The 23,046-nt window shown below is 39.8% G+C and overlaps 2 protein-coding genes across 5 annotated transcripts; one reads left to right on the forward strand and one right to left on the reverse strand.

Annotated features, from left to right (window-relative positions):
- Positions 1 to 9: 9 nt before the first annotated feature.
- On the forward strand, positions 10 to 21,455 carry LOC128264317 (cytosolic purine 5'-nucleotidase). 4 transcript variants are annotated; one of them, XM_052999736.1, is made up of 9 exons: positions 10 to 398; positions 1,141 to 1,611; positions 2,427 to 2,515; positions 18,120 to 18,193; positions 18,257 to 18,470; positions 18,536 to 18,682; positions 19,180 to 19,300; positions 19,374 to 20,348; positions 21,031 to 21,455. In XM_052999736.1, exons 2-9 carry the CDS (start codon positions 1,189 to 1,191, stop codon positions 21,169 to 21,171), a joined length of 2,184 nt encoding a protein of 727 aa, XP_052855696.1. In that variant the 5' UTR covers positions 10 to 398; positions 1,141 to 1,188; the 3' UTR covers positions 21,172 to 21,455. The 4 variants fall into 4 exon arrangements, with proteins under 4 accessions (XP_052855696.1, XP_052855701.1, XP_052855697.1 ...); XM_052999741.1 differs by lacking the exon at positions 1,141 to 1,611 and having other exon boundaries at positions 17 to 398; XM_052999737.1 differs by lacking the exons at positions 10 to 398; positions 1,141 to 1,611; positions 2,427 to 2,515 and adding an exon at positions 5,898 to 6,615.
- Positions 21,456 to 22,078: 623 nt separating this feature from the next.
- Positions 22,079 to 22,747, reverse strand: LOC128264324 (transferrin; the record flags this gene model as incomplete). Its single annotated transcript, XM_052999748.1, has 2 exons — positions 22,079 to 22,275; positions 22,346 to 22,747. Coding segments are annotated over 2 exons (504 nt in total), but the record flags the coding sequence as incomplete, so codon positions are not given.
- Between the last annotated feature and the right edge of the window lie 299 nt (positions 22,748 to 23,046).

The raw sequence follows: 23,046 nt of genomic DNA on the forward strand, positions 1-23,046 counted from the left end.
TCAGAATTGCGGGCCAAAATGTAAACGAAAATCGAAGGGAAAGCAAAATTGTTGATATGCTAAACATCGCATCATCTGGCAGAAAAACAAGCGGAAAAGCAGTCGGAAAAGCGGTCGCAGTGCCACGAAAATAGACAACAAAAAAAATACAAAAAGAGAAACGAGTCCAACCGAAGAAAGAAACGCTGGCCGCTCATTATTTTGTGTTTGATGGAAATTTTGGAAAACTTTTAAAAACACCGAAAATCATCCGGGCAGTGTTGTGTGTGTGTTATGAAATCGTGGCCGCGTGCGTGAGTGCAAAAATAGCTGGAATAGTTGGGCAAAAACTCAAGAAATTAAACCCTGAAAAACCCAAAAACTTTCCATAGTTATCGTAGAATCCAGACAGCAAGAAGGTAATTACATATGTACCTCCCAAAACCAGGTACTTTTTGTTCTGCTTTCTTGCCTTTGTGGCCCAAAAGATGAGTCATGTTGTTGCTGCTGCTGCCGACCAATGGATATGGATATGCATATGGGCATACAAATGTACATATGTATATTTAGAGCCACCGCCCCCCTGGCGTTACTTTCTCCGGTTTTTTGCCCTATGACCGGCCTTTGATAGATCGATATGTGTGATTGGTGGGGTGGTGTCATGTGATTTTTACTTTGCCGGCACCTTGCACCAGCAGCAGCAGCAGCAGCAACAACAACAAAAACTTGTTTTCTGAAATTACGCAGCACAAACAACAGTGGCAAAAACACGATAAATTAGCTTGAACGCACGCACCCAACAAAATCAACAAATATGTTGCCTACTTTTGGGCTAGCTTACAAAACACCAGGTACTCGTTGAAAAGTAACATGAACACTATTTTAGGTAGAAATAAAATATACACAGATCTTTTGGAAACCAAACCCTATAAAGCAAAATTATCTCAAGCTATGGAATACTGCACAATATGCATTCCAATTTTACAAAATTTCATATCGATCAAATGATCTTTACCTTATTTATTTCTAACTTAATATAATAGTGTTATTCGGATTAATTTTCTGAGTACCAGGTATGTGACCATCTATATTTAAGATTTAAATTGCTTGTTTGTTTTCTCACACTCACGAACACAACTACACACACAATTGCATTCTTAGTTTGTTTCCACACACCAACACACGCACACACCCTTTGTTAAGTTGGCAATGAGAAACTTACGCCGTTTAACAAACACTTTGCAGTACGGCCAATTAACAAGCAGATCCGAAACAACAGCCACCTTAAGATATCCAAATCACACAGCCAAAGTCGCAATTGTTCAGCTGAGGCTACTGTCCCAGAAATCGGTTGAGAACAGCGAAATCATCAGCAGGGCTAAGGCTAATTCGCAGGGTAACTTCCACCCAAGGATCCACACAATTCACATCGGTTTCCCAAATTACCGGCGAAGTCACAACAACAGCAGCAGCAGCAGCAGCAGCAGCAGCAGCAGCTGCAGCAACAGCCTTAAGTTAAGTTGCTTCTATGCCAGTTTAGGCAAAATGCAGGCCACGCCCAGCGAAGATACTCAGCCGCAGGATCCGCACAAGTCCTTCGAAAGGGACTATTGCGATTTGCCGCCCTACCAAGTAAGTACACTGAGGGAAATCTAACAAAAACTTATTCAGGACATAAGAATAAGTAAAAGAAAACTAATTTCTGTGATTCAAATAAACATTCTACCGCAAAAATTCCTATGTTCCAAAACAAAGAGTGTATTTCAAGATAAATTTATGATCTACACATATTTGGACAGAAGTCTTCAAAATTTATGATTTATAAATAGTAGAAAATTAGGCAGCATAATCGTATAACAATAAAGATACTTCTAAACATATTTAAAAATAAGAGTATCATTCTAGATAAAAGCCTACAAAATATGTGATCCTAAAAATAGAAGCAAGTTAATCAAAAAAAAAAGTACTTTAATATGTGCGTATATAGTTAAAGATAAAACAAGTGAAAGCGTACACTTGATTTAAGTATAAGGATAATTTAAATTTTCAAAACTAGAACGCATTTTGAGCTCTGTATGGAAGGAATAGTAGGGTGAAGTCGCTGCGACAGCAGCATATCAATCAGTTGCAGCAAAACTCATTAAACTTGTGCCAATTGTGTCAGTCAAAGGAGGTTGGCCAGAGCTGCCACCACCCAGCACTGCACTCCCCTCCCCTTCCCTAGTTCACATATATATATATTTTATTGTTTTGTTTCAAGCACTTTGATTGCTTTGCCTGCGCTGCCTGCGTTCTCAATTTCAGCCTCATCCTCATATTCTCATATCCCCATTCTCGTTTTCTATTTTCAATTTTCCTACTTTAAAATTCGCAGCGTGTGTGTTTGTTTGTGTGTGGAAGGCAGATAAGGCTGCTCATTAATTTTCCGATTTTCGACTCTTTTTCAGTGCGACATGAGTGATTCGGCACCGAATACCCCGGGACCCAGCTCAGCCTCGGCCCTGCCCAAGAAGTATTACCGCCAAGCGGCCCACAGGTGAGTCGAGCAAAAAAGAGTTAACAAGCCTTCGAGTAGGTCAGTTTCGATAGAGAATTATAGGGTGCCCCCTGGGCTTAGGGCTTAAAAATCATTTCAAAAACCTGTAAAGAAGGCAGTTATAGTGCAAAACCTGATTATTACACACACAGAATGAATACAAGAGTTTTTATTTTGTAATTTCAAGTCCATCCGGATAATATTAACAACCCAAATTTAAAAATAAAAATCAATAAAATGTCAATTCATAAATTAGAGTTCGTTATAAAATAACATTTTTGACTTTAAATTTAAATGTTATAATGATCTTGTCAAATATTTATTGCTTTTTGGAAAAAGAAAATTGCTGTTTTTGGCTTTGCAAATTTGAAAACTCTATTTTGATCAGTGTAAACGATGTTAATACAAGAGAGATTTCCAAGTAAAGAGAGTCCATATACACATATACCATGGTCAATGCCAAGTGCGAACGGTATTCTACGACCTTATCGTCTTATCTCGCAGCCAAAACAACAACAAGCGTAAAAACAACGACTAGCTAGTTAATCCACACGAAATGGGGACGCTCGCTTGACAACCTGACGTTGATAGTGCCTGCCCATTAGTCTAGCCAGGAATTTCGGGTGTATAGGGCTCTATCAGATGGAAATAAATAAATATTAAAGTGGTAATAAAGTTAAATTTGTGTTTTATATAAGATCTATATAATCTAGCAGATATGCGATTTATTCTAACTGATCTCAATACAGCGCATTTGTTACAAATCATGTTGCAAGCTGAATTTAGAATGTATCAGGTGTTAAGAAAAATAATGATCATATCATAGCTTTAAAGTATAAAAAAAATCCAATAAAAATCTTTATCGACTGATAAAATTGGACATATGCTTGTAAAGAAATTCCAGGGTATACAGGTCTTCTTGATTATAATTTTTTTGTCGGCAATCGTGTCTTTTGCCATTTTTGTTTTTGCTGATTACAATATTTTGTGACGCTGCCCATTATCGCCCGGTTTTAGTAGTTTTATGGTTGGTTATGGAGGGGTGTGGTGTTGGTCGGTAAAGGGTGGGGGATGGCGGGTGAGGAGCTAGAGGGTGGTGGGAGCAGTGGGGAGGTACGACTGAATTGCTTGTTAGGCGTAGATGCAAGTGAGTGGGCACTTTTAGCCACTCGAGTGTCAACAGCAACAGCAACTGCAGTATGCGTTTATCTCAAGCAATGTACATACATACATATGTGCTTGTGTCTGAGTCTGTTGACATTGACACGATGCAAAGTGTAAGCAATAATTTTCAAGAATATTTCATTCTGTATTTGGGCACGACTTTTCGAAAAAGGTGTTAAGTGAGTGGGCAGTGTGGAAGAAAGGCCTATGGCTATTTATGTATATAAGGCCCAGCTGGACTGATCGATAAAGATCCCCCAACCAAAGTCACCTGAAATGCGAGATGAAATATGGTTTTATGGAATATGAACATGGCAATGAATATGCAAATGGCTGATGAAATATTCATGAACGCCACCGCGCCCGTCAACATTATAATTGAGCCCATAATTAATGCGCGCATATATGTATGTATGTATGGTAAACCTGGCCATATCTATGCTGTTTATGCTGCTGCCATTCAGAGGTGTCACAGGGATTTGCATATATATATATGTTTGTACAAATGCGAATGGATTTATGGGCTGTCAATGCCGCTGGCAAATCGAGAGCGTTCGATCGCCTATCTGTGTATCTGTATCGCCCAGTGGAATCTGAAAAGTTAAAACGTCGAATCCACAAAAAATTCCATTTAGCCAAGTCGCGAACCCCCACGCATTAGCAGGTACACTGAGCAAAAAGTTATTTTCAAAAATCTTTGCATTATTTTTGGCGGGGAAATCGTAATTTTTTTTATAAATCCCAACTTGGTTAATTATATTCTGTTTTTCTCTCAGTGTCTGTCACTTATTGGAACTTGTTGCCTGCTGGGGGCGTGAGCCACATTGCCATAAGTAGTAAGAGTGTGCCACATACATTATTATTTTCGTACAGTTGAGAGCACAGCAAGTGTACTGTCAAACGAAAATGATTTCTAATATTTAAGTTCCTACCCACAATCCAGAAAAGTGTTTGCTAGGGATGATTTTCGATATTTCAATTGTTTTTTAAAGCGGATTCATTTTGCAATCCCGATTACTTAAATATTTAAAGGGCCCAGACTAGTCGAATAGAACCTGACGTAAACGTTTAAAGCTTAAAAAGTTTTATTGTTCACTTGACTATTACACTGTATTTAATTTTGTTTAATTTACAACAATTTTTTGCCATTGAATTATATAAAATTTTAAAAATTTTATAACCCGCTTTTAATTTCACTTACTAAACTGCAAAAGGTTTGAAAACCCTTGATCTTATTGAATTTAGCCACATGACGAAGTACTGGTGACCCCAACTCATTCGATGCGGAAATGCCTTTTACAATAGTTTTTTGCAATCGTTAGTTGCGGTAAAATTAAACATTGGTAAAGATTAAATAATAACTTAGTCCAGAGACCTTTTCTTTCCGTGTAAGCCACTTGTTTTTACCAAAATGATAAGGAAATATTTCGCCTAATCCACAACTATTTCCTCAACCACCGCTGTGTGCGTGTGTGGCTCACATTTGTGTGCATAATTTCATTTCTTTGCCGCTTTCCAAGCATTTCCAAGACTGGCACACTAAAATTTCCATGCGCACAAGTGGGTGTAGTCTTTGTAGTTGTTTTGTTTGGCTTATTTGTTGTAGTTTGGCTATTGGAGCTATTTTTGAGTGAGCAAGCAGGGCGTGAAGATAAACAAGAGAGCGGGGGGTGACGAACAGTTGACACCCAGTACACGGAATCAAAAATCGTTGTGAATATGATCACTTTTCACTTAATTTTATTTTTCTTTCAAATTTTATATTGTAACCTGTTTTTTTAAAAGACGTGTGTAAATGTGAAGCTCAGATTGGTATACGAACGTACATATGTATGTTCCTTTCTTATTGAGCTACTTTGTTCGGTGATCGCCTGACCTATCATCCCCTCACCGAGTGATGGGTAGCAAAACAAAGTAGAAAACATTTTTTTTGTTTATTGCATAAAAGGCATCAAAACAACAACTGAACGGTCTACGTTGACACCGTCCACGGCAACAACTACAAAAACAGCAAAAGGGGGGCTAGACACAGAGAGAGAGCGAGAGAAAGAGAGTGGGGTAGAGAGAGGGCGAACGAGAAAGAGCAAAGCTTTCGACGCCGACGCTCTGCCGCCAGTTCGGAAACGGAGAGAGTTTGCGACTCTCTCTTTTTGGCGCTCTAGCGCTCTGGCGCTCTTTGCTCTGCCGCCGCTTCCTTCCTCCATTCCCATTTCCACATTGCACTTTCAGTTGAAATTCGAACGTTGACCGAAATCGTTGGAATTTTGTTCGACCTGAGCCAATTGAATCGAGGAAAATCCAAATCCAAATACGTATCGGAATCGAAACCGAAATCCCAAAACTTTTTTGTTTTTTTTGTTTTCTTACCCAAACGATCAGCAACAAAGAGTGTACCGCGCTGCCACGCACGATCATCATTCAGATATCATTCCAAACTCCAGATCTCGGTGACGTAGTCGTTCGCCGAAAACAGCTGATAAGATACTTATCGCGCGCCCCCCTCCCTCCACCCATTTGGCACTCCCACCGGGTAAAAGAGCTTTATCAGCAGCAGCAGCAGCGACGCGGCGCACCGTTTGTGGCCTTGTAATCCGCAGCACCGCCAAGATGCCACAGCCAAAGCAACAACAACAACAACAACAACAACAACAGCAGCAGCAGCAAAAGAAAGAACAGCAGCTGCAAAAGCAGAATCCGCTGCAGAAACATTCCAGCTCCAGTCCGAGTTCCAATCCGAGCTCCAGCCCGAGCTCCACTTCCAGTCCCGGCATCAACTCTTCCACAATCGCAAAGCGGGAACGCGAACGAGAAAGGGAACGGGAACGCACACAGACGATCGGCGAAACGGACATGGATCAGTCGGTGCTCAACGGACTGGCGCTGGGCGGAGATGCGCTCGGCAATTACCACGGACACAAGCGCGAACTGGGTCACAGGTGAGCGGTAATACGAAAAAGAATACCACCTGGAAGTTTTACAAGAGTCTTAGCTAAGGGAAGCTCTTTATACTGGAACTACGCCAATAATGATCAATTTTAAGATTCAAAAGGCAGTTGAGTTCATTCTTTCCAGACAATGTCTTACATTCAGAATATTCGAGTATGCATAAGTTTAGCATATTGTGTTTAAGTCGAGCGATTCTCTCTAGTAAGAAATACCCCTAGATTTACATAATACATAATACTTGAAAATGTAAATCTATGAAACATATAAAGTTTTAAATGGCAGTAAGACCTAGATCGATCAATGAGTTAAGCATTAAGTAATGTTTGACTTAAGGATGTCAACTAACACTTTTCCGTAGTAAGAGATACTCCCGATGGTGGTCTACGCAAAATATCATAATTCTTTATTTTTAAACGAATTTTAGAATATTGGACTAAACAAATATGAATATATGGTTTCAAACTTTAAACTTTCACACATTTCTACAAGTCAATCAAACAGGAAACGAATAATAATAACAGAATTATAATGCTTCCAACGTCATTCAAAAAGTACGTTGCAGAATAAACTATTTTTATTCTAGTAATACATGGAAGATTCTTGATTCTGAAACGTGTAATAGAATATGACAATCGTGAAAAAAGTACAAACAATGCTTCCGCTTTGTAGTGGCTACCTATTAGGGAATCTGTAAAACAAATTTTTGTTTTCAAAAATTGTAAGAAGAAATCACACTTTAAGCTTTAAGATCAAGAAATGAGTTGAAGAGATAATAGCTCAATTTGTTTGTGCCAGAACAAAGTCTGCAGTATGAATATTAAATTCGATAAGCTTAGTGCTCGTTTATAGCAGATCAATTTGTGGGATTACATAACCCATACGGCACATTGTGAAATATAGAGAGTTTATTTTTGCTACTAAGGTCATGGTATGTGATATCTCTCATTTGTAATCTTGATTGAATCATGCACCCTTATCTTCTTCTCACTCTGAGTCACACGGGCTAGCGAATAGCAATGATATTAGCATGAAAATATAGTGCAAAAGTGTGGGGCAAACCTTTGATCATCTCGCTGGGTTTACCGAGCTTTTCAATGCGATACGAAGGGTTCTTATCTCTATGATTTTGAAGGTCATACTTTTTAGGGGTCAAGTGGTCAAGTGGTTGCATAAGTTGGGATGGGGGGTAAGGTGGTGACTATTTGACAAGCCCAACTGCTGTTTACAGTTATGAACACGGCCTTGACCATGCCACACAAACATACCTTATACGTTTCCCCTAATTTAGTTGGCAGGCTGCCTAATTGCCGCCAATGGTGACCCACCCTCCCCCTTTTTTATTCTCCCACCCATCGTTCGATCATTTAATTTCGCGTTATTTGATTTCTTCGCTTGTGAGTCAATTAATGCAAATTTCTGGCTGTCAACGCGGCAGTTGACATAATGAATCGCCGCCGCCAGGCTAATCTCCGGCTGCAATCAGTGCAGATTAGCTAAGCCAGCTAGCTTGAGAGCTGGGGCTAAATTGGCATATTTATGTTTCACATTGGTGAGCTGGCAAAAGTTTCTCAAGGCGCCAACTATCTGGCTTTAATTCAGATGCAGCTACGTGACCCCATGCTCTTAACCCCTTCTGTCCCTTTGGCGCTTTCGAATGCAAACAATGTTGTCTGCTCTTTGTACCTTTGGCAGCCAACTTCACCTTTTGCGCCGCGTTTCCCATGATTGTCTTAAATCAGACACGACCTCCTGGTCTCCTGGTCTCCTGGTCCTTTCGCCTCCGCGGGGGTCACGTAGCTGGCAACTTTTATTGCGTAGCCGGAAACGGAAACGCCGCGAACATTCTCGACAGCCAAATGGAGAATGGACAAAGAAATCGGAGAGGGTAACGAGGGGAGAGGGGTCTCTGTGGCCATGGAAATGGGGCAGGAGCCACTGCAGCAGCCGCAGCAGGAAAAACTTTAATGCAATTTGCATTTCATTCGAATTCACATGCTAAATTTATTTTAAAACGAGCTGCCTTTTTTCCCACACACACACACGCACACACACAGATGCCACTGGCTTTTCCTATTTAATTGTGACAACTTTTTGGCCAAACTTATTATTATTATTATTTGTGGCCGGCCGGTTGCAATGGCTAATTTATGCACATTTTAGGCCATGCACTTGCAAAGGGTACTACGTTAATAAGTAATTTTTATGTTCGTAGGAATAAATTTTACAACATTTCATTGTTTTCATTGAAAAAAAAATGTTTTATGTTAGAGCCTCAGTATCCATTCCTAGAATTATAAGCAAAAATGTATTAAACAACAGAAAAAAGAGGTCTTACATAGTTTTGAACTTGTGAATCATTTTCTGAATAATGCAAAACAAACAATTATAACATTACTTTTTTTTCATTTTAAAGACAAAGAATAAAGAAAACTGAAGCGGCCACAAATATGTGTGAATATTTAACCTATGCGTACAAAGAACTAGAAGAAAGTTGATTTTTAAAGACTTGCATTTTAATTTAATTTATTTACAAAACTTTCCCGTTGAAATTGGCAAAAACTTGCATTTCTAAAAGCACTATTATTTTAATCACTTCTGTTTATTAGGAACCATACATATTACTTTCGCCCATCCAAAATCAAAGTCAAGGTCAGGTCGTACCACGCCCACTACGACGCCCGTGTCTGATTATGTTTTGATTGGACGCAGGCTAAATTATTTGATTAATGGGATGTGTCAGAGAATAAACAAAATTTGCGGCAAATGTCACATTTGCAAATTGGAAATCTCCCCGTATTTGCAATTGCACATATATCTCCATATATGTATATGTTAGTATTTAAACAGCGAAGAGGGACACATTTTGTGGTCAATGTAGAATTTAATTTATCATTTCGTTCTCGATTATGCCGCGACTTTTGTTTATGTCTTCTATGCAAACTGACAGCAGATGATTGGTGGACGTGGCCCTCTGTTTCAGTAGCCTTGATGCGGTGCGATGCAATGCGATTCGCCTTGGCGTTGCATCATTAAAATGCAAATAACAGTTTGCTCCTTTGACTAAGCGTTGGCGACGCGTGCCGCACGTGTAGCGGGGCTGAAGCTGCGGCTAAAGGATTTGCAGCAGGAACTGGAGCTGGAGCTAGAGCTCCATCTTCATCTTCAGGTGCAAATAGTTTGCCAACAGTTGACAGAAACTTGGCATTCAACAATGTTCTAAGATCGCGTTTGGGCGGGGATTGTGGTTTTCTGGTTGAAAGGCTTCAAAATGTCAGCGAACAGCTTCCAGCTTTTCTGCGATGGTCACATTGTTGTATTTCATTGGTGTACATTGTACGCTGGTCACTCTTGCATGGCTTACTCTAACTAAAAATCGTTGAGACACCTTTTCTGAAAGTCCATTCTAATCAATTTTTCTAGTTCTTTTTTAAAATAATTAAGAGAAGAGAACGAAAAGGTTGAAACCTTTGTTTTTGTGTGTGTTGATAGTTATAGTTTAGTGTTGAACTTTAAATGCTGGTCGCTGGAACTAGCATATTTATAAAATTTGTTTTAAACGCTACTGTATTGCAGCCCTTTAGTTCTTACTTGTAACTTGAAGTTAAGATTGCGTAAAATATTATATATATATTATATATATATTATATATATATAACTTAATATGTTTCGTTTTCTTTTATTTATCATAAATGGATTATATATTTCATAAATTTGGCAACATAGTTAACATAGTTGCAGGGCAATCCTTAATACCACAATGGGTAGCAGTCTTTAAACCATATACTAGTTGTAGAGGGTCAAACCTTCCCCAAGTTAATTGTCAAAAAAGAAAATTCATTCTGAACGCAGAGACTGAACAGTGATGATGCCTTTGCCGCAGTGTAAGAAGCCTGTGTCCTTGCTGATTTGGCTAAGTAATCTTCCCCACAAAGGACCAGAACCCGTCCTAACCCTTCGCTATCACAAGCGCAAGCCCGATTTCCATCCCAAAACCTCGGTCCCAAGTACTCCACTAGCTGCTGTGGTGAGGACCAATTTTCAGCAGGCGGCCGCCAATATGCGTGCTATTTTGCATCGTTTGGAGAAGGTGGACTCAATTGTCGACGAATCCCGGACCAGGCCCGATCCCTTACAGTATTTGGCTCCGATGACTATGGCCCACGAGGCTAAGGATATCAAGAACCAGAAGTTGGACGGCTGAAGGACAATATGAATTTGCCTAGACCGGAACTCGCAAGTGGCCATCAATGAAGCAAAGCTAAATACATACCGGGAATACGAAACTGGCGGCTTGTCTTTCATCTCGGCCGTTAGCAGGGGGTCTCTGAAATTGGATTAACCTCATCACAATGCAATTTGATTAAGTTCGTTTAGATCAAATTGAGCGCCACAGCATCGCAGGGGCTGCAAAGTAGTGTAGTATATTATGGGACCGAGGTTCAGCCCTCGTTGCCTAATTAAGTCCGGCGTTTTCACATGCTAAACCGCCCTCAATCAGTTGGGGGGCACCCATTCATCCATCCACCCATCCAACCTCCATCCCCGAGAACCCTTCAGCGGTCTGTCAAGGTCGCACGCGATGAAGCCCCCTGACAATGAAATTGAAAGTGTTTACTAAAGCCGCCTCCATCGGAAAAAAAAAACGGAAAAAAATACAACAAAAAAAAGAAGTTAGCATTGGCAAGCCGAAGTCTATATACCCTTGCAGGTATGACAAAAGTATTGTAGAGAAAGACTGTATATATATGTCGATTTTCTGCTGAATTTTTCAATCATTCTTATGACAGCTATTGTCCTATTTTTATAAAACTACAACCATGACTATGAAAAAGTGTTGTCATGGGAGTTACATTAAATAGTCATCCGATCCGGAAATGTTTTCTTGAAATAGCTTTGTAAATAAGGGACGATTGACTGACATTATAATGCCCTCTGCAAGGGTATTAAAATAGAAGCACCGCCATCAGGAGAGCACATAAAATTGGTGTGCCACGCATGACTATGATGGGTCCGAGCAGCCCCAGCAGTTCAGGAGGTTGGTTCCAAATAGATGGTGCACGGTACGTCGGTTAGTTTTGGATTACGTTAATTTTTTTTCGGGGGCCTCAGTTCACTTTCGCTTCGAGCGCAGTTCGGGCGATACTCCTCCGCTTTCTCAGTAGTTCCCAGGATTCGATTAGTGTAGCCGTGTGTTGTTTGAGTGTGCCAAAATCTCCCAGCTCCTAATCCACCGACCGCTTTCTCCCCACCCCCCCAACGTCTTAAATTTTTTTCCTTTTTCCGCAAGTGTTTGTGTGTGTGTGGCTGGCAATTAAGGTCTTAATTAGACGTAAACCCGTGTCGGAAATGAACGCGAATTGCTTTGTCCCAGTGCTTCGGCCAGCCGGACACTAGTCAGCTAAACTATGGATTAATGTTTAAGAAATCCTAGCTTTGTTAAATAATAATGGTTTTGTAATATTCCGAAAAGAACTGTAGTCAAAACAGTTTTAAACTTAAAGATAACACTCTTTACAAAGTGAGAAAAACATAAAGTATTTATTTCCAAATCGGTTGGACATGTTCATTTTTAAAAAAAATCGTTTTAAATAAATAAAAATACAGAGAAGAATATTTGCGATTTTATGACTAGAAGCTTATCTACATATTTCAAAATTTCATTAAGTTTTATTGTAAGCGATAGTTTAATTGTGGCATAAGTCGAACAATATAGATAGATTGATGTAAGGACGAAGAGTTTTCTCCACAGCATCTCCCAATTCCCACTTTCCTGCTGCCCAGTGTAACAACAGCACATGTGCTGTCCACAAATGTGTATGTGCGTGTTGGGAAGTGCTATTTGGTTTTGTGGTTATGCTTATTAAGTCAATTATCGCCCAATTGCGTCGCCCTGGACCACATAGGTGACCGCTGTTCGTTGGCCGGAAGCCTTGATGACGTGATTTTCGGATTCTGGGATACTGGGATGCCCTTCTACTCCTCCCGAGAATTGGCCAACAACTCAGTTGCCTTTGTTTGCCACTTTGATTTTAATTGAAGCCCAAAACACCAAAGTACCTCTTACAAGATTCTGACACGACTCTGCGGTTGAATTGAGTTTCGTCCGGGTGATTCCAGGGTAGGAGGTTGTGGGAACTGCCGATACGGATATAATTGAATTTAGAGAGCTCTCACTTATCAATTGAATGGCCCGGGGATAGAAAGATCTTAACCGCAACAATAAAGACTTGTTGATTATTACTCTGTTGATACTGGTTTATAGCTCAAGGCCTTTTTGTAAAGCAATCAGTTATCGATATTTTGAATTTAAGAAGGCATTGCTTTTAACACAACATGTTAAAGATAGTGATTTTGTAAAATTAAGCTCCCTTTGCTGACTTCCGAATAGAAAACAACAATTCAATAATTTATATAATTTACATTGTTTTTTCCCCATAAATTGATATTAAAGGAGTTCCTATTTAAAGAAAAGATTGTTTTAGCTCAACAAATATACGAGTAGTCTACATTTGTTGAGTTTAAAATACTCGCCAAGTTATAATACTTGACATTTATGAACAGCTATGATAGTTTATTTAAAACACTTTCCAAGTTTTTAAATAAAACTGAATTTTAGAGGGGATTGCCATACAAAATTCCGTATAGTTCATCTGCATTTTCTGAGCTTTAAATACAAAACAAACCTCAACTTACAATTATTTATAAGCTAAGCCAAATACTTGACATTTATTAAGTGCACTTAGTAGCCCAATTTATATTCAAACAAGTAGTTAACATTTTGAAATACTTTCAAAGTTTTTGCTTGATAAAAGCTACTTCAATTTTAATTGTCAGAAGTTGTTGAGTGTCTAATCAGTGCTTCCGCCTGATTGTTGATAGTAAGTTTATCATTATTGATGGCCTCTTCACCCGGTTTTTAACTCTGCGATGGGTCGGCGGTGCTTCTGTGCTGATGGGCCGCCAATTGTTGTCTTTTGTGTACCACCTGTACACTGGTTAGTTATTATCCCCACTGGAATCGCATTGCTCAGGTTTTTGTCCAAAGAGCGGTGGCACGTGGCAACTGAACGACGTCAGCAGCTGTAGCTGAAATGTCTCAATTGCAATTGCAAGTTGCCAGTTAGAAGAACGATAATGATGATGATGATGACGATGACGATGGCAATGGCTTTGGTGTGCTGGTGTTTTCTGATGGTGTACTGAAATAGAAATGCAACTGCTTTTCTATGGGAATAACGTAGCATGACGCATACGCAACGTTGGCCAGCGACATCCACGTGTCCAAAGTATAAAAGGCGGGTACGGATGGACATTCAAGGGGGATGAAGTGAGAAGCAAATTGATAAACTAGCATTGGCATGATATGAATTTTGATTTAACAAGCGAATGCAATTTGGTGTGGGGCGCTGAGTTATGGCCATTATGTGCTCTGCTCCCTGGGATGCTGCAGAATCTAATCAACAGCAGCACAATAAACCTTCAGCAAGGACATGGGCAACTCCACTTGACAATCCCAGAATCCTTGAGTCCTAGCAGCAGACTTACTGGCAGGGCCAATCCGTTTGAGGGGCGAAAACTATACTACATATATACTCATACTGACAGAACGATAAGCATTCGCATTCGGCCATAAATTCCCATTTTCGACAGCCAAGAGTAGACAGAGAGAGGGAAAGAGAGAGTGAGAGAGGGTGCAATAAAAAGGAAATTCGCACTTGGGCAAAGCAATTTCCACTGACCACCAACCATTTTCATTGCACATTGTGCGGGAAAAGTAAACAAGTTAACAATGCATAATAATAACAACTTGAGTGACAACTATCACAACAATCACAACAACAACTGGCTTAATGGCAACTGTGCAAGAAGTTTGAATGCCACATTGGTGTGCTCCAGAACTGGGGATTCCCCGGCTGTGAGTGGCAGTGGCAGTGGCAGTGGCAATAAGTGTGGCATGTCCAGGACAGCTGTCACGGGCACTAAGCTCCCACCCGGAGCCGGAGGAGCAGCCACATCCTTGTGGTGGCTTCTGCAGCAGCCGCACCACGCGTAAGTCTCTCTTGCATCGAACCAAATACACAGTGATCCAACAATTCTTATTGCTACATCAATGCTTAACCTTTGATAAAATGCGTATTTAACATTAACGAAGCTTTAAATTACAGTTACTTCTTTTTTCCAATAACTAAGAAAAACTGTCCAAGGCATCAACATCAACCTTTCTAAAAAAAATCAAAATATTAGAGCTTGTCATTTTTTATTTATTCAAGACAATACTTACTACTTACTAAACTCTGTAAAACCTATGAATAACTACTATGGCATAGAAAAAAGATTTATTATATATACTACTTTAGTAAATAGTAAATTTATTCCAGACATTTAAACTACTGGGTTGTTTTTTGGGTTTATTCAAAACACAATAAAAAAATAAAAACAAGGGTATTTATGAATGAAACAAATTGGTTTGTTTTGCAACAAAGTATTATCATTGTTTTTCAAGCGTTGATTTTAGACCTATAGTTTCTTTGGCAATATTGATAAGAATTGCCCCAGATAAGCCTTACCCCCCTTCAAGGTTTTGTTTACATTTAAGTCTATTTAAATAAACCATACTTTAACAAAAAAACAAACCGATTACTTTCAATCTGTATAAAATATATAGTATGTAAAGCAAAGTATATAATATTCATCTTATTTTAAATTTATTTTTGTATTTAGCTTGGTAATAAAACTTAAAAAACCCAAGAAAAGAACCTCATAGTAGAAAAATTCGAACAGTTTGGTAGCATAAGTCCATTAAGAGAAAGTTCAAATTGGCTGCTCTGATTCAGGCAGTGTCAATGGACCGATTATGAATAATATAATCAGCTAAAAACAGAAAAATACGTATTTAATGTGCACTGCGTGGTATATATATGTATGTATGAATGGTGCTAATGTGTACCGATGACCTTTTGGCGCTGGAAAATGTTGATTGCATCGCAGCACATCGCATCGCTTGGCGGTGTAAACAAAACACTGCCAATCAGTTCGTTGACGCATTTGAGCATTCAGCCAATGGAATTGAGAGCTCTGAATTCGCAAAACAGTATTTAGCGGCTTGTTATCAATGCAAATGAAAGGCAAACACACCACCCTCCGCGACTCCCTTCTAGGAAAATATGGCAAAACTTGTGTCTCGCACAAACATTGCTCATCCGCCGTGTATATCGAAAGGCAAACATGGGCCAATGTCATCGCGATCAATAATCTGGGCACCCAATCTAACCATTTCCCAGGGAAATGGGTTCTTATTTTTAGATCCGCGAAATCAGTCGCATTAATTGACGCCGCGCCATCCGCCGGCAGTGACAATTAACCCATACAAACGGCGGATTAGTGACATTTTATTAATGCATTTATTAGGCTATTTCTAGCCACGACCATCCCGAATTAATCCGTTTAGTCATTTCGGCGATTTTTGGCGGAAATATGTGGTGCATTAATTGAAAATCTGTAGCTTTTGACCTCAAAATAGTGAGGTTTGTCGAGAAATTTGCGTACGTATAATAATTGAATTTTTTATCGTCAGTTTATCAGTAATACTAATGGTAATTTAGCATGAGTTACTTGAAGAACATTTTCACAATAACGTTTTATATATTAAATAAATTTAAATGTTAAATCTAAATAGCTATATATCAGATAATTATTAAATTTGAATAATTTTTTTGTCACCTCTGCGATTTTTGCGGAAATATGTGGTACAGTACATCATATGCCTAGCAATTGACGTTCTGAACATCTATAGCTTTTGACCTCGAAATAGCAATGTTTGTCGAGAAGTTTGCATTTGTATAAAAATTGTTTTTTTTTTATCGTCAATATATCAATAGTACTGATGCTAATTTTTCCCACAATAATGGTTTATTAATTAAATAAATTGAAATGTTAAATTTAAAAGCGACAATTATTAAATTTATATAACATAGATTTTAGCACCAAATATATTTTTGCCATCCTCTTAACCCCAAATCGATTAAAAGTCAGCAACATTCTTGACTGGAAAATTGGCAATGCTGTCTTCAGCTGGGAAATGGAAAAATTAATTATTGCTGCGAAAGTGTGCTCCCTTTTGTGGTGTGTGTTTTGTGTCAGATTTATGCATTCTGTTCGAACTTGGGTTGGCGAAAGCAAAAGCACAAGCAACAAAAGGGTCAAAGCAACAACACAACGAATAAGATCAACCAACAACGTTTGGCTAAAAAAGGAGGGATTTGGTCCAAAGATGGCTGAGGAAAACTGGTGCCCCAAAGAGGATGCAACTTTTTCGCTTATTTGGCAAATGTTCAAGTGGACCAGAATTGCCAAAAGGGACAAGCTGAATAAATAAACGCACAGCATGCACACCCAGAACACACATAAAAAACTGTCCTCAAAATCCAAAATAGAGAAAAGTCCAACAGAAACCGAAACCGAAATGCTCTTTTTGTTTTGGGTGTTGGCTTAATCCCCTTGCCATGATTTATCGAATTATTGATTCGGCGGCAAAGGTTTAAATTTTGGTTTATAATATGGAAACAAGTGAATAAAGTTTTAACCGCATAAAAAACTTAGCCATGATAAATCGAAATCATCAACTAACCCTAAACCAGAAAAAACCCCAAAATGAGGGTATCTCCAAAACATTTTGTCCACGCTCATCCCGCTAATGAGTTTTCCCACAAAGAGGCGTGGCTCACACACACACACACACACAAACGAAAGGTTTGGCGAAAGGCGAAGGGGGCGTGGTGGCGCCTGGGCCGCCCACAACAACTTTTCTACACTAATTGCTGACCGCAGTTGTCGTTGCAGTCAAAGTCGCGACGATTTGAGTCCGAGTACCGCCTCCGGCTTGGTAAAAAATGGAAATATCCGGAGGGGTGGGGAGGGGAGTGGGGGGTTTAGATTTTCACCATCAAAGCGCAACGACAAAGTTTGAAAATTGAATGTCACACGCTTTTCACGCCATTTCCATGTCGCAATTTCTCACTCGAGGCGAATTTTAACGCCCTTTCATTCGCAATTTCATTGAGATAGATTGATAACCCATTGACTTGCTTTTCAGATCGAACGATCAGCCGAATCGATCGACGTCAAAACAACATTCTAGAAGATTCTAATGGATTAAATATAAATTTAAGCTTTAAATATTAGTAAAATGATAAAGTATAATACTAAAAATACAAAAGACATGATTATTATTCCTTGAATGAGACAAAATGAAGAAAGTTAATAACTATCCATTATAGTATTCTTTGTGAGTATTGTATACAAATAATTAAACAAATCGTAAATAAAAATCAATCAGTAAAACCATTATTCAAAAAGATCAATTTTATAAAATTAAAATTTGTAAGCCCTAGAATTTTTCTTTTAAAGCCCAAGTGTATGCAATATTATTCGAATTCTTCTCATTTTATTTATGCAATAAAGTCACCACTTAAACAATACCCTTTCTATTTTGCAGAGTGTTTGTGAACAGATCGTTGCATTTGGAGAACATCAAGTACTATGGCTTCGACATGGACTACACACTGGCAGGTAACTAATTAATCATATATAATTTAAAACAACTAAATATTAATAAATACCCTTTTAAACCAGAGTACAAGTCACCGCAGTACGAGCAACTGGGCTTCAATCTGGTCAAGGAGCGCCTGGTTTCCATGGGTTATCCCAAGGAGATCCTGCAGTTCGAATACGATCCCACTTTTCCGGTTCGCGGCCTGTGGTTCGACACGCTCTACGGCAATCTGCTGAAAGTGGATGCCTACGGCAACATTCTGGTCTGCGTTCATGGCTTTGAGTTCATCAAGCAGTAAGTGGAGTTATAGAGATATAGACTCACAATTCAAACATCTTCATCAAACTCCTTTGTTTCAGTCACCAGGTGTACGAACTGTATCCCAACAAGTTCTTGAAACTGGACGAGTCGCGTGTGTATGTCCTGAACACGCTCTTCAACCTGCCGGAAACCTATCTTCTGGCCTGTCTCACCGACTTCTTTACCAACAGCAGCGAATTTGTGCGGTAAGATTGAGTTTATTTTTCTTAACGAAATTCTGAATTCGATAGATGTTTAGATCTCTTTGTTTGTTATATATTTACAAATTTTCAGTATTATGCATTTCGAACTGAAGGGCATGAAAGACAATTTGAACCTTTAACTTAGACTTTGTTGTTTTATTTTAACAATTCATTATATTATTATTAAAAAAACTCAAATTCTTAGTTTTTGATGATTTTCAAATTGTTTAATCCATATTTAAGATTTTGTAAGAGAAAAAATTTAAAGAACGACTTAAATAATAAACAACAATACATTTTGGTTAACAAAATGTAAGATAATTGCCCATTTTTGTACTCTTCAAGTAGTGGTAGCCCATTAAATGCTATACTATTCTATATTTATAAAGGTGCTAGACTGAGTAGTGCCCCCCCTTATCTGCTACCTCTGGTCCACTTATCCCGCTTCTCTGTTCCCCTTTCTCTACTTTCTCCACTCTTCTTTCTCTTTCCCCCGACAGCGTTGAGCGCGGCATCAAAGCTGGCGATTTCCTTTTCACCTACAAGTCGATTTTCCAGGACGTGCGTCGCGCCGTCGACTGGGTGCATTCCGATGGCGATCTGAAGCGTCGCACCACGCAGGTGAGTGCGTGATATCTGATCTGTCAGATAGTAAGATGGATATAACAATCTAATAATGTGATATAATCAATAGAACATGGCACACTATGTGAAGAAGGACGAGCGTTTGCCCACGGTCCTGTCGCGCATTCGCGAATCGGGCGCCAAATTGTTCATGCTGACCAACAGCGACTACACGTACACCAACGAGATCATGACCTACCTGTTCGACTTCCCACATGGCGCCACGCCGGAGGAGCCGCACCGCGACTGGAAGTCCTACTTCGATGTGATCGTGGTGGATGCCCGCAAGCCGCTCTTCTTCGACGAGGGCACCGTTCTGCGGCAGGTGGACACCAAGACGGGCGGCCTGAAGATCGGCACCCACATTGGACCGTTGCAGCCGGGCCAGGTGTATTCGGGCGGATCCTGTGAGCTCTTCACCAAGTTCATCAATGCCAAGGGCAAGGATGTGCTCTACGTGGGCGATCACATCTTTGGCGATATTCTCAAATCGAAGAAGATACGCGGGTGGCGAACATTCTTGATTGTGCCCGAATTGGTGCGGGAGCTGCATGTGTGGACGGATGAGTGCCAGCTTTTTGCGGAGCTCCAGAATTTGGACATCAAGCTGGGCGATCTCTACAGGGATCTCGATTCGAGTGCCAAGGTCAAGCCGGACATTTCGCAGCTGCGCACCTGCATCCGCGATGTGACGCACAAGATGGACATGTCCTACGGCATGATGGGCTCGCTCTTCCGCTCCGGATCGCGTCAGACCTTCTTCTCCAGCCAGGTGGTGCGGTATGCCGACGTCTACGCGGCCACCCTGCTCAACCTCATCTACTACCCCTTCTCGTACATGTTCCGCGCTCCGGCCATGCTCCTGCCACACGAGTCGACGGTGGCCCACGACCAGGCCCACCAGCCTCCGCCTCCGCTGGCACCTGCTCCTGGTACTGCTACTGCTCCTGGATCCGCCTCGGCGGCAGCATCCTCCCCGGACGAGCCGGCGCGCATTGTGGCCGGCACCGAGCAGGCCAAGGACACCAAGGATTTGCATCGCGCCGTAAGACATGATCTCAAAATATATATTTATGTCCTAGCAGAGGGTATAATTTCTGGAGGAAGTATATGTACTCTTGACTAGCATCACCGTCCGTTCGTTTGTCCGTTTGAGCGTTTGTCCGTTTGAACGTTTGTCCGTTTGACCGTTTGCACACAAACTAGTCTCTCAGTTTTAAAGCTTTCTGGATAAAACGTTCCCAAAATCGTTTTTTTTATGCAGGAGGTATAGGTCAAAGCGGGCCGGATCGGAGGACCATATATATGTAGCTTACATAGGAACATTTAAACAAAACAAAAAATGAAACAAAAATTGAACAACGTTGCTTTTTAATATACATGCTGCAAAATATAGTAATGGCTACCATTCTAAAATTCGGGTTTCAATTTTATAAAAATCAGGCAAAGACAGTTTATAGCTGTCATAGGAACCATTGACAAAAATAGTGCAAAAGGGAAAAGGTTTATTATTTTTAAGCCTGTTTGTTAAAAATAAAAGTAAACAATCGTTTTCTAGAATATTCTGCAAGGGTATATAAACTTTGCCTTGTTGTAACCTTTTTTGAATCAATGGGAACCATAAAAATATAAAATCAAAGTATACAATTGATTTCTAGAATATTTTACGTTTGTTAAAGCTATTTGTTGTAACCTTTATTAAATCCCATAACCCCCTTTCGTTGCAGAGCTCCATTGTGCACACTCGACCCTCCACGCCCACCGTGGTGACCCACACCCATGACGAGGACTACTCCGAGGAGGAGGAGACGCCCAGTGGTGCCGAATCTTCGACGGAGCAGCCGCTGCGCGATGTGTCCGAAGATTAGGAACCGCGACCCAAAACCCCAGCAGGAATGTTTGCATCAACGAATTTTCTTCTCAAACTTCCCAGATGTCCCAAAAAGAAACACAGAAACCCATCCGTGGTCGAAGCAATTGTGAAACGTACGATTTTCCCTGGCGATTTTACCCAAAACACAGATATGTGAAATTATATATATACCATATATGATATATACATTATACATTATACATTAGCTGGTTCCATACATGTAATGTGTATTTTTTTTTAAATTAAAACTATAAATTGCTGTAATTGAAAGAAAACAAACTGGTGTGAATAACTGATGGGGGTTGCAAAAAGCAATGACTGATTATAAGCTAAAGATAGTGGATGGTGGTCGCAATCCACTAACTAAACTTATAGCTTAATCTATTGATACTGGAAGTTTGTGCTTTAATTTGTAATAAACCTGCACTTAAATTTTAATTTTTATTTGATTGTAAATATTTGGCTTATTAATTTTACGACCAGGTTTTGTAGCCGAATGAAAGTACTCGATTAACTGAGTTTGAAAAGGTATAAGAGTGACACCGCCAGAAGTTTGGGTTCAATTTCGTATTTAACCTGCACTTAAATTTTGTATGTTTAGCTTGTGGGACCATTTTTGGTCAATTAATTTTGCGAATGAAATAAAAGTTTCGAAAGCTATTACACATTTTAATTATTTAAATTATTATTTATCCAAAATATAATAATCTGTAAATTGGTGACCCCATTCAAGAATATTCATAGGTAACATCAATAATTAAGCCAGATTTCTCTTCATTTGAAAATCAATACTTTTAATATGATGCTAATAGGTTTTGTTGACCCCATTCAACAATATTTGGTTTTCTGAATAGTATCTGCAAAAACTTAATGCAGATTTCTCTCTATTAAAAAACCAATAATTTTTAGTAATATTCAGATTAAAATTTATTGAAGCAGATTGCGAATGGGGCGGAGATATACATTGGTAGTAAAATCCGTGCTCCGTGCTCCGTGCTCACTGCTTGGTGATCTTGTTAGCATCACACTGGAGATCTGCGTAGATCTGCTCGTTTTGGATTTCGCTCTTGATCTCCGTAACCAGCTGAACGGCGTTGTCCTGAAGGGGAATATATATTTAAGTTATATATATCATCTCAAAGTTAAGACAGAAAGGGGAGCACACTCACGTGGAAGTAAACGTTCTTCTTGCCCTTCTGGAACTCGCCGAACAGTGCGAAGACATCGACCAACTTGCCATGGGCACCGAACTTGTCCGAGATCAAGGAGAACAGATGCTTGACGGTCTCCTGCTCCACACTGGTGGCATCTGTCCTGATGAAGATGGCCCGGGGCAGGCCCACGTCCACGTTGCAGGCACGGAAATCGGTGACCGGTCGTCGCTCCATGCTGGGGCACACCAGCTGTGCATCCTTGTGCTGCTCCAGCTCGGAGGCGGGCACGATCTGCACCTCTCCATCGGCACTGGATGACACACGGCAGGCGTCCAGACCACGTCGCTTGTTCAGGAAGGCGGCGGCCAGACGGGAGCGTCCGCAATCCTCATTGAATTTGCTATGGGTATATAAAATAAAAATAATTAATTAGAGTAAAAAAGGATTGAAAAACAATTGAAATAAGTTAAGGATTGATTGATCATCAGAGCATTGTTAAAACATGACTCAGAATAAACTTCAAGGACTTAGAACTTAATCAATCAAACTCTTTGCTCAATTAAAGACGAAACTTTAGGTCTACAATCATTACGAGCAATTAACTTAACCCATCAATAATGAAAGCTTATGGACTAAGCAAAAAATATTAGGGCATTGATCACTTAAAGTTTCGAATTGAGGGCTTAGAACTGAATCGATTAAACTCTTTGTTCGAT

This window comes from Drosophila gunungcola, unplaced genomic scaffold (assembly GCF_025200985.1).
Source record: "Drosophila gunungcola strain Sukarami unplaced genomic scaffold, Dgunungcola_SK_2 000066F, whole genome shotgun sequence".
Lineage (NCBI taxonomy): Eukaryota > Metazoa > Arthropoda > Insecta > Diptera > Drosophilidae > Drosophila > Drosophila gunungcola.